The following is a 12,987-nucleotide window of genomic DNA, read 5'->3' as shown; positions in this document are numbered from 1 at the left end:
GTCCAAGACGTTCGTGACAATTTTTAAGGAAAATTCTGTGCCTCTAAAATTCTTACAATGAATTGTAGGAGAACATAGTTCGACAAATACTGCAAGACTATGGTGGAATTGGTTGTATTATTGTATATCATTAACCACCAACTGAATTTTGATAAGAGCATTGGTTCACTATTGGAGATTCGATCTAAGGACATTAAAGCTAAAGTTAGGCAACTCTAATCGCGTCTAAAAGACAAAGTTTACTGGGTCAGCCTTAACGATTAGTTCAGCAGTAAATCCTGAATGTAATGCAGGTATAGTTGTGTAATTATTGTAATTTGACGCTTTCAAAATTGAAATTATGCTTATGAATTATTAAAAGCATCGATGTATGCTCCACGTTCTGCATGAGGTTTATGGATACGTAATCAGAGACCAATGAAGCTATTTTCAGAAAATCGATGCTTTATGTAACATCGCTCAATTCCTGGAACACCTACTTGTCCTACAGATTGTCTCGATTAAGTATCGATCTTGTTACAGCCTGAGCGGCAAGCTACGATAACGGTCGCGGGTTTGGAAGGTTCTCTCGCCTCGTTTAGGCGTGAATAGCGTACTTGTTTATCGATACCAATCTATCCTGAAACTGTGGCCGTAAAATCCGAACCTCACTTAGAGGTTATATTCCTTATCAAGGAAAACTGTATTAATAGAGTTTAGCGAATAACCTCGTATCAGCCAGACTAAATCTTCAAATAAAGGATCCCATGAATGGAACAGTGATTGTACTCTCCTAGACCTGATCACTATCCACCAGTTCAGGCTCGAATTGTCTGAACTAGACAGGTTTTAGCGACAACTTACAGTGTAATTTTCTCAAATATACTGCCCTTAAAATTAATCCATATTATTATCAAAATGCCAAACTCTTATTTCAAGGGAGAAAAAATTGATTCGATTTTCTGTTACCATGAAGGTTGCGCAGCCTCTAGAAATCCCCTCAAAATTCTCTTAAAAAAGTGTTTTTTGATGAACGAATGCTATCTGTCAGTGGTGCGTGTTCTCGATCAATAAGTTTCATTTATTGGAAACAAACCGCCAACGGGAATTGAATTTTCCCCAACGTTGGAAGCAACGTTTCCACTCGCTACGGTCAACAGATAGAGCGCAATCACAGAAATTCTTCACCTTTCTCTTCACCTATCGTGCGTTGAAGATCAAGCTTCGACCATCAGTTCAGACCGGAGTTCAGTTTTAATCGCGGCCATTACCACGCCGCTAAATTAACAATCAGGAACGAAGTCAGACCTTCGATTAGGAGCTACGAGTGGCGAAGCGTCGAAACCTCTCCGCTTTAAGGAATAGCCACGTCTCCTTCAATAGATTGACCGGAAATCGATAAGGGAATAGAAAAAGCAGAGAGCCTATTCGAACAGAATTTCGGATCTAACAGCGAAGGATCCATGAATATTTCTTTAGAAATAATTATTATTCATTGCACAAGAAATTCTCCTTAAATAAATCCTGTTTGTATTGTACAAGATTCTCAAAAATGTCGACTGCTCTACTGTTTACTGAAATAAAAAAATTGGGGTATAGTAAACAGAAAGGTAGGAAGTCCGAACGAAGTACCACGAGTCAGACACGCGCTTATGGTTCATGGCCCAAATTTCTTACCTGGAGTCTCACTCGTCGTTGTAGTCAAAGGATTAATCAACTTAATAGGTCTGCAATATAAACAATTATAATCTCGTCAATTTAAAAATTTGATAGAAACCTAACATTCTAAAGACCTTAACCAACGAGAATATTACCCCAAAAAATCTATTTTTAATTCAGAAAGAAAGAGTACCCTTTTAAACCCAGCCAGGTGTCAAGTCCTCAATGAACGAATCTTCGTACTCTGCCAAGCAAATGTTGACTGAGTAGCTCCTCTGTTTACCAACTCTCTCTTCGCCTCGATAACCTTGTTTGTAGGAAGGAAGTTGCCGGTGTGGTCGGTCCAAATGGTCAGTGTTCTGGTAGCTTGATCGAGAAGAAAGATGCTTTAGCCTCGGAGGAGCGCGTGGCACCATTGCAGGGATGCAAGGAGTAATTGGTAACCCATTTCGGGAACGTCCATCATTCGCCTCTTCAGTCGGACTTTCCAAGGGCGAACTGACCCTAGAGGTTAATGCACGGTGCACGTCACATGCCTATCGAATTACGAGTCAACTTCTTTGATAAAGTAATTGCTTGGCAGAGCTAAACGAGGAGATCGAAGGCACTTTGGGTCTTTCTGTCTCCAGAGTCTAGTAGCATCGATTGTGTAAGGTTCATGTAAGATAAAATGGAATTGATGGAACTTTGATTCCACTTATCTCACTTCGACTCTCCCCGCGTGATAAGACTTGGTAATTCCCTAGTAGGGTAATCCTTTCTCACGTGTAACGTTGGAATAATTGGCTCGTAACTTAGGAAACTAGATTCTGTAATGATGAGAGTACTGAACAATGTAAGGTGGAAATGTGTGAACTGTTCATCGTGAAAGTAGTCAAACATTTTTGAGGAATTGGGTTTTTCTGGCACCAATTGATTTTGTTTGTAAAAAAGTGGTCGTGTATCAGATTTGTAGTAATATTGTACTGCTTAATGCAACTTCTGCTAATTTTAATGTAACAATTTTCCTTTCTGAAATAATCTTCAGCTTGTAGCTTCTAAAAAAAAGTAATCGCTTTCATAGATAACCATCCTGATAGAACTAAGTTTGCAGATATAGAATAAAATTTGTGTATGAATATAGTTATTTTCGACTGGAATTGAAAATTCATCAGGCACGTCTACGATTGAGAACGCCTAGTTCGATGTGTCTGTTCATTATCAATTATTTCCACTTATGGTGCTTGGAAGCATTTATGATGATGTGGCATTATCAGTTTTAGTTAATTCTAACTAGTTAACGAGTTAATTAACGAACTATTAGCAAGGTAGACATTAGAGTAGCGCGGTAAACGTCCGGAAGTATCAACACAAGTAGAAACAACCGGTTATGATCAGACGGGGTATCCAAGTCATACCGAATCACACGTGTGCTTCACCAATCCTCAAAATTCATTTTCCTGAGGATAAAACCCTGCATGAAAAATTGTATTATATACTCTCGATTTATTTTTGCATACTTTAAATAATTGATTAAGACTCTTTAGAATCAGGAATGAAAAAATAGTAGTGATTCGATAACCAAATTAATGACACGTTTAAAAATATATCGAGATGCTTGAATATGTATAATTTGTTCCTTTAACTGATTTTTCATGTTGCGAACACACAAAGCCCAGACCTAAGAGACACATGAACTAAAATGCAAATTACCCTGTCATGAATAACCTGTATGGCACCGAGCTATAAACAAAAAATTTGAATTCATAAAGCGTGAATAGCCGTGTCCGTCGGCTTTATAAAGCTACTACCCCGAAGCAACGCGCTCTCTATTTGTATGTTCTCGTAAATTGCCGCTGCCATCGTTCAATGAGCCTAGTATCACAGCGCGTTCCTGAATTCGATCGCATAAAGTCACTTAGCTACCTGTTAAAGCTTCCCTGTGTCCATAAAATGTTGCTAAACAACGCTCGTCGAATTTACCTCCGCTCCACGGCGCTATTTTAGGCCGGAGATCGCACGTGTGCATGCGATAGAGACAGGAAACCGGAACTGCAGTATAGAGTTACCATACACGGACTGTTTAGGATACGTTGGATAGAATTTAATAGCTATGAGGATGTGTCTTAAATGCCAATTATTTGTTCAAGATGTCGTATTGAAATTGAAATTAATTAAGTAAGGTACATGTTTGAATAATAGCAGATTAGGTACATTATTGTAAAATTGAGGATGGATTTTTTGATTCTAAATCTTTAAAACGGTTGTAAATTAATACATTTTTAGTTAGCTATAGAAGTAAATAAAGGACATCTTGCTTTCTTTCCACCTGTTAATGTTGTGAGATCAATTAAGGGAAAACAAATTGGAAATGAGGTTTCGCCAAGTCTGCGGGAATCTGCGCCGTGAATATATAGGGATTACCTTACGAAATGGTAATACATAAAACACTTTACCGAGTGTAACGAGAATACTTTACAGTCTGGAGTGCGGCGAGGGAACCTCGAGGTACGAATGCCGCTGAGAGTTGCAGACTATAAGTCTTGTTAAATGAATCGGAAGGAATTAAAAAACTTTCCAATTACTGACGACTGAAGGTATTTGTTTCCTTCTTTCTGCGGTACGTTCGCCACTTTACAACGAAACGGTAGCGTGCGGATCCTAATACAACCGGGTGTCACGAACGCCACTTAATTTGTTACACTTCCGAACACCTACTTTTGCGTGTAACTTCTCTAATTGAAGTAATTAGCATTCGACCTGGATCTGTGTACGAAACAGTCGCAATGTAAAGGGAAAAGCACGAGTAGCAGACACGTTAAAATACTTTCTAACTTTTCCTTCTGTAATTTATATTACTTAAGCGAACATTAATTACTTCTTTTGTTTCATTGAATTCCCCACGGAGCAAAGAAATCATTGCTTTATTATTCTTTTTAAATTAGCCAATCTACTGGAAATTAAAGTCAATAAAATTGATATATATTTTATTTAATATTTCGTGACACTTTGTTTTTAAAAAATTATTTAATAGTACCCTCACGAAAAATGTAACAAAATAGAGGCTTTACTTCGTTTTGGAGATAGTCAGGGAGTGTTAAAACATCGATCAACAGGAGGTATTGTCCGCGTAATCATCCCTTACGTCAGTCATTCTTCTGAAAGTAGAGCTTCCGACAGTTTCTCCGTTAAAGCAGATAAATCACCGCGGCAGATCGGTCATAATATGATTCAAAGTGTCAAGTGTAACCTGAATAACCGAGACGCGAAGAGCGATGTCGATCAAATTATCTTTACCGTCGACGAACTTGTCGATGGCGAGCGAAAATCGATATATTGACACTTGCTTAAAATGTGTTAGAAACTGCGTGAACGTTGCATAATATTTTTCTTTACAAAACGTAAATAAAATTAACAAAGGTCGGACGTAAACAACTACTCTATCTTGCTTATTACGTGCAAGAAGCTTGGTATTATACTATATGATAATATAGTAATATTAAAATTAACTTAAATTATATATTACACCTCATACATCGCTATTATAAAATTGCATTAAGTACATTATAATAATTACGTTGTTATAAATTACGTTACAAGGCTAACTAATGTGCACTCAGTAACCAAAAAAAAATAGTTATTCATTTCACAGCCGATTAACTTTAAGAATTTCGTTGCAAAACAATACGATAATTTGTTTTGATAATGTAAGTAGCATGTAATTTAGCAGTAAAAAGCGCAACGAGGAATAAAGTGAAATTATTTAATCCTATAAAAACTAAATAAACCTTGACGTTCAGCTTGCTCTTTCTATCAGCCTTGGAATTCGGAATCCAATTAAAGATCTATGTTCCTGTGCGACAACACTTAACTTGGACCTCGTGGTAATCGGAACAGGAACCTGTTGCTATCAACCTATTGCTTGGATTGAATAAGAATTATACATCTACCATCAGAAAAATAGGTTAAATAATCTTATGGATTTTTTCCTTCTTATTATTATTTATCCCGTAAATACGACTCGAAACGCAAATACAAATAGCTACATCAAAACTGACGATTAATGTTCATTTATTTATTATATCGATGTGTACAGTATTTATTCGATACTTTGTCATTCCCATCGATATCCTGCGATGTATTTCATTCGGTCGTCGAGCAATTTTGATCGTGAAACAACACGAGCACATAAATAAATAAAGTATGAAGATCTACGGAAATCGAAATGGGAAGGCGAACATAAACCACAACGCGAGTTTTAATCAAAATACCTATGGCGCTATTTCCCGACGATTGGAGAACCGATTAAAATTCCGATGCCACTGTCAGTGCCAACGATGGTCCGATCGATTCGAGAAAACATTCCGATACTGAGGAGAGACCAGCGCGCGAATCTTAACTCCGGATCGCGATGCGAACGTTATTATTACAGACAGTGTCGCACGCTTAATGAAAAAATTAATCAATTAATTAATTAAAATGAGAATCGAAATTTTTAGAAATTACAGAAATTCAAGTTAAACGCTATCGTGACTTTTCCTGGATTAAATATTAAATATTTCTAGTCATTATAAAATCCTACTCGTGCAAGAATGACAGATCAAGAAGATTCTGAATTTCGTGCGCAGAAACTCGAAGAAAACTGGAACACAATGAAAGAGGTGTATCAGCTATCAAGGTCGCCACTTTGAGAAGAAACTACCACAGAAGAAACCGTCGTCGTGCAAGAATGATAGATCAAGAGGATCTCGAATTTTGTGTACAAAAACCGAAATAAAAGTGGAACGCACAAGAAGGGATGTATCAGCTATCAAGGGCGCCACTTTAAGACACATTCAGCTAGTCTGAATTGATCGGATGCCTTGTTTCTAGGGCATGGCATGCACGGAGTTCGCAAGTGGCAAAGTGTGTGCGGTTCCTCACAGGGTTGGCGTCCAGAAGACATCAGAAAGTTTGCAGAAATTTCAGGTCAAGATATCACCTATACAATGCTACGAGTTGTGAGAAGCTGTCGTTTGCGGAACTTTCGCGGATTGGTAGCGTGCGATATCAGATTCTGCCGTTTAAGTCACTGACACGCCAAATAACCTGATATAGGGCACGTACGAGTCGCCTTTAACATAATGGAGCAAGTTCATCCGTCTAGATATAAAAGATTTCATGTTTGAATTGGTAACGAACAGTGGTAAAGATTTTTTAAATAATTGCAACGTGCAGGATCAGGTCCTTATACTTTACTGACGTTATGAGTTGTTATTGTGGAATCATGAGAATATTAATATTTATACACTCGCTCAATTTTCGTAATTAATGTTTCCTTCGTTCAATTTAGAAACTGAATTTAAGGAAATACATATATTTCTCTATTTTGTTCTTTCTAAAGCAGTATGAAAGTATCACTAAAATCTAGACATGATAAAATGAGATGTAACGTTTCTTAGAAAAATTACTATACACCACTTTCGTATCGAAAATGATCCCGATAAGTCACTTTTCTCGTGACGTTAAAATATGCGTTGTTTATGAACGCGCAACAATGAGCAATTGCGAAGAGTTACTAGTCTCGGAGGTAATGTAGACGATTAATTAATTTTACTTGCTCGGAACCTGACGAAGCCGTGTTCTCGACAGAGAGAATAGAATTGAATCATTTATCTTAAAGAGCGTATACCGGTTCTGCGTCCGACAGGGGCATTAGAGTATCGCGCCTTTGAATATTTACATTAAGAAACACTGCGAAAATTATTTCCACAATTGTGCGAACTTTAAAGCTTCGTGGACAAGTACCAATAAAATGTGAAAATTGGGACAGCTTGTTTCGAGATCAAAGGAATCTGTGTTGAAGATTTTTAGGTTCCACGTTAAGATGGTCTTTCATTCGTAACACTCAAGTTGATTGCGCAAACATTAACATACATCGACGATTGTGACATGCACAATACTACTAATAAAATTAAAATTTATCTGAAAATAGAAACACTTCCTAGCTGAAATTCTTCAGTTTCAGTTCGTGCTGTCTCCTCGACGACGCTATTCAAACTAATTGCGCAAACATTAACATACATCGACGAATGTGGCGTACAGCTCAATCGACGTACATAATGGTATAATGACATTAAAGTTCCATATTCCGCACAGTGAACAGCGGCCTGGAATTGCACAGTGTAGTTAGCTGAAGATAAATTACGCGCGATATGATGTACATGCGTCTCTCGTCCACATAAACAGCTGAAATCCCATGATTATTGTTTATCAAATGCTCGACGCTATTTAACCACTGATTGAATTGTATCTCGATTTAAATGTTCCACAGTCGTTATTGCGCTTACCACAAGTGGCCATTTGTAAGGGATTTATCAAATTTTGCTAGGATAAAATTATTTTTCCAACTTTTGCTGTAAATTGTGAGGAGAAGGAAGTTCTGGTCCAGAAATTTTTGACTGTTATTACAGAGATAAAAATTCGTCCGACACGGTGAACATCTCGAATACGATTCTGCTCACTACAGATCCTACATTCGACTGGCATAAACCTTCCGTCGTAAAACCCTCTGTTGCGACCTACATTTTAAAAGGAGTTTAAGAATCGTCGAATGGCAACTTCGGGAAGCATCCGTGAACGTCCGATCCTCTTTTACACGTCCAATATTTAGTTGTTGGTCGTAAGCTTCTTACGTAACGTTGACAGATTTCGAGCCAAGGTTTATTTCATAGAAACGCCACTGGGAGCTATCGCACAAATCATCTTGGGGGATCTGGCGCTAATCTTTTGGTTCGCGACCACGGGTTTATAACCTCGAACCAATCGAATCGAGTGCATTTCCATGTTCGTGAGGAACTAGATTGAATCTTCCGTTTGGGCACGGTTTATACGTAGTTATGCTGAGGACATTTCGTTGCTGAAAGGCAAAGATTGCCAGGAAATTACTATTTCTACATCTATTAAATGTCTGTTCTATTTTTATTTAGATAGCACATATTTTTAAAAAAGTAAAATCATTTGAACCTTAACTTCACCTAGCGTTGTTGAAGGAATTCTTAACCTGAACCAACAATCAATTCAATAGCTATAAAATTATCGTGGCTCATATTTTCTGCATTATTGCACACTTATGGGGTGTACCTGGACTTTTATGACCAACCATGGCAAGATATACGTAACTCTACTTATAGAGAAATCGAGTTTCCGTCGTCATCTATATGGATTATCGACCGCTTTTCTATTTCGCTTATTTCGCCCATACTCGAATATCGAGGAAAGTGCTTAGGGCAGCTATTATCGCGATATCCTGCCAGCTATGCAAGATCGCGTAAAACACGTTTCCTCGTACCGTTCCAGTTTGGACTAAATCTCACCTAAATGTGACCAAAGTGTACAATTATAAAATACTCGGTGTAAACTCGATTGTGGCCTATGATGAGATTAAATATTCGGTTAGGATTACCAACCACCCTTTTCTAAGAGCACGTGTACTCTATTTAGGGTTCTAAAACAATTTACCCGTACAAATTAAATGAACTCTGAAATAACGAAATAAAAAAGATAGATTTAAAAAATTGAGTCCTCTTCGAGCCTCACCTAAAATATTTAAAAGAATTGTTAAAAATAACGAAATATACCACAAAAATTTCCAACTGGTCCTTTTTCAAAGATCGCAAAGCAATATCACAAAGGGGCCATGTGCCTGTAATTTGTTCTCCAGCAAAAATTGCGTGGTCCTCTGGATATTAGAAATTAGATTTCACGACTAGCTTTATTCCTCGGACCATCCTCCTTTACGCCAATTCTCATTTTCCGGGTGAACGTGCCACGTACATCGATGAACATCGCTTCTTCTCCATAAAAGTTTCCGCCCTTTTTCCTCACTACCAGTTACAACCCATTTTCCAAGCTGGTAATCTCTGTAAAAATTTACTCGAATTTCAACCGTCACACAATGGAAAATCAACCTTGGCGAGAAAGTATCCCGAAGAACTCGACGAATCTCAGACGGTTGCCCACCTTCAGCTAGCGAGAAAAAAGGCTGAGACGTTTGAAGCTGATTTATTGCCGTGAAGTAAGATGATCATGGACCGGAAAATTTACAACCAAGTCTGCCACGCCGTAAAATCTCATCCCAATAATGCGCACCTATAACCATGAAGCTGTAAAGAATTTTAATGAAACCGAGTGTACTATCATAATTACGTCGCTACGCTGCATAGCATTCGAGGGAAATATGGTCCTAAAATTTTCGCATTTTCCTTCGAATTTCTATGCTAACGTTGGAGTAAGTGGAAATATATACTGCCATTTAAAAGGGAATTTTATTTTATTTTAACTACAAAGTAGAAAACTTGAAAATGTCGTAGTTAAAAATCTTGAATCAATTCAATTCGATCGATTAAAAAACTTTGATTCCCTTTCAAGCAACCTTAAAAATAAACAAAGTTGAACCTCTACCACCATTGCCGAGTGGCATAATGGTGCGAAAATGAAAATACAAAGGTGAAATTTTCGTCGAGAGTGATATGCAAAGAGCAGCGATACAACAGAGGAGCACTTACAAGATCTTCGGTTTAAAGTACACACGTGTGTTTATTTTTGAGGAAATATGCGAAGACACTTTATGCAGAATTTCCTTGATGGGAAAAGTTTCAATGGCAGGAAAACCCGTGTAAATCTTTATAAAAAAGGAGAAAGGTTGGCTGTGGGAAATTATATTACCGGCTTCGAGAAACGTAAAGGTTCGAGAAATCCAACCCTATGCCTATGGATGGGTGATTTTCTTTAATTTATTACCGTTCTTTATGGATCACTGGTAATGAATTGGTTTTTCATTCCCTAGGTACGCGCTGGAGTTGACTTTAATTCACCGAGGACTGTTTACATTATTTATTTCATGTTTCCCAACATCGTGCTTATAAGAAGAATTATTTAATCCTGTTTATTATTTAACTGCGCTTCCTCAACGTTATGGCTATAAAAAGGAATTTCGAAAATTTGTTCAGAAATTAGTTTACCACTGCTAGAAAAAATTCTACTTGCTTTCGTTTTGAATCCTTTTCATTTTTCATTTTTATTTAATAGAAGTAGATCGATAAAAAGGATTCTATAGGCAAAGTAGCAGATTTTTGCTTTATTGTTTGCAAAGAAAATTGAAAGGATCACGGGAAATCGGACGACACAAATCCCTGCGATCGGTCGTCAACGTTCGGTTGCGAAAGCATGGAGATTTACGTGATCCATCGTTAAAGTGTTCAATCAGACCGTACTTTGCATTGTATTGAAACGATAAATAAATATGTACCTTGATGTGAAACCATAGGAAATAGATCATTAGAATCAAGTATTTGAGAATAACATTAACCAAATAAAAAATTAAATATTGCAATAATAATAAATGAAAGCTGTAGATACGTATACAAAGCTCTAAATTTAACACGACACACATTCTCCATTCCATAAAATTAAAGCTTTCCACAAGACTGCAAATAAATCCCCTTTATGATTAATAATCCAACTGCTAATAAAACATTTGGAAGATATTGTAAACTTTGTTTATGTAGTACTCTCTTATCACTGTTTTGTATAGAACAAATAAATTTTAATCGTTGGCTCAATTTCATTCTAGATATATGGCCATCATGAACCCGTTGAGACCTCGAATGGGCAGAAGAACAACACTCTGCGTAGCAGTCGTCATTTGGATCGTTGGAGCCGTGTTATCGTTGCCTATGTTGCTCTTCTACACAACTTACACGCAGAATTTCGCCAGTGGCGAGGTGCGAGTGATCTGCTACAGCGACTTTCCCAACAGGGACGACAATGGCCTCAGCTACGACGAATACCTGTGAGCTTACCTTAATTACCACGACCCAAGCCTGTACTTCAATATCCCCGATTCGTCCTGACTGGAATCGAAAGAAAAACAAAGCCCCCACTACAGCGCGTTCATTCAAATTCATCGAAAACAATTTTTTGGAACTTTTCGTGCCACCATAAATCTCCGATACGATGAATCATCGGTCTGTTCATCGACAGAAGGTATCACGCGAATAACCTGAAATAAATACAACAATTTTGAATTACTAATTTCACTCGTCAGCTCCAAAGCTGTAATTTTATCCCTTTGAAGGGACGCCAACCGAAACATTTGAACCTGAATATGGATGAATTGTCCCCATATTTCCGCTTGGTTGTCGTGAAAGAAACTTTCTGAAAGCTTAGGGAAATGAAATACCTTTCTTGCGATTTAAAAAATTACTCGGATAGATGAAAAAGTCTGGAAGTCCTCTCGATTGACGACAAGAGTTTTAGCTGCGGAGTTGTACTTTGCCTGAGTGGTATTTTAGATCGGATTTAGATGATTGAATATTAAATTTAACGAGAATACAAATGATAAAGGGACTCTCCTATTAAAATGAGGAAGAATGTCCACTTTAGCGGTGGCACGAAGGTCGAATATGTGACCTAGAGATGCCTACGACTCGACTCGACGCTATAGTTTTAGTTCCAACATTCTTACGAAGTGGGTTAAGTCTGGGGTTGGATTGGAAGAATTTTAATCGCACACAGGAAACTTTGCTTCAACTATGTAAGTATTCCGGAGGTGTCTCGCCCACTACCGACTTTATTTAAATTTTATAATTAACAGGATCCAGAGTACAGGCCAACACTGACGCCTCGGTGGCATTTGAATTAAGGAAGCAACGGATCCACCTTCTGAAACTGATGTTTTCATTACAGTTTTCCCCACTTCAGTAACTTTGTTAACTTCAATTCAACACGTTATTTAATTATGGATATCATTTACAAGTTTCTTTCTTGAAGAGATTAAATAACAGAATAGATGTGTCGTTGCTCTTTCCAAAAAATTCCAGATCATAGCCTCAAAAGGTTAATTAATTTTCAATCCGTGTAAAATTTTACAGCATTTATAATGCCAGCCAATAATAGCCAAGAAATAATGTTCTTGTTTCCAAGATAAAATAAAGTTCATCCAATGGAGGATTACAGAGGTCACTTCTGAAATAGGATTTAGTCTAAACTAGGTAAGCTACTGACGAGTTCAACTAACAGATCTGGGACAAAACGCAGTAATATTGCTCTTTGTACCAAAACAATTAGTACAGTCGATTCCGGTTAATTGGGACACATCGGGACCAGAACAATTTGGCTCGATTAAACGGCTGCCCTATTTATACCAAGTTTCATGTAAATGCACGTGGATTTGCTGGTGGATTCTTTGGTTAGATTCTTGTTTAATAAATCTTTACTTAGGCGTACCTATCGAATAAAAAAATTAATAATAGCGACACACACTGACGCTGGATGAACTGAAATTGAAATAAATTTAGAAGAGTATTTAAATACTTGTTTTCATTCGAA

At 37.5% G+C, this 12,987-nt stretch overlaps 1 protein-coding gene across 2 annotated transcripts in view; it reads left to right on the top strand.

Annotated features, from left to right (window-relative positions):
• Positions 1 to 12,987, top strand: part of LOC128874578 (tachykinin-like peptides receptor 99D) — an 83,714-nt gene that overhangs the window by 55,002 nt on the left and 15,725 nt on the right. For both annotated transcript variants that reach the window (XM_054119421.1, XM_054119422.1), the window contains exon 4: positions 11,231 to 11,449. In XM_054119421.1, coding sequence (XP_053975396.1) covers positions 11,231 to 11,449 — 219 coding nt within the window. The remainder of the gene's footprint in view (positions 1 to 11,230; positions 11,450 to 12,987) is intronic.

This window comes from Hylaeus volcanicus, chromosome 4 (genome assembly GCF_026283585.1).
Source record: "Hylaeus volcanicus isolate JK05 chromosome 4, UHH_iyHylVolc1.0_haploid, whole genome shotgun sequence".
Lineage (NCBI taxonomy): Eukaryota > Metazoa > Arthropoda > Insecta > Hymenoptera > Colletidae > Hylaeus > Hylaeus volcanicus.
The sequence above is the reverse complement of the archived record's forward strand: the minus strand, read 5'-3'. Positions and strand labels throughout refer to the sequence as shown.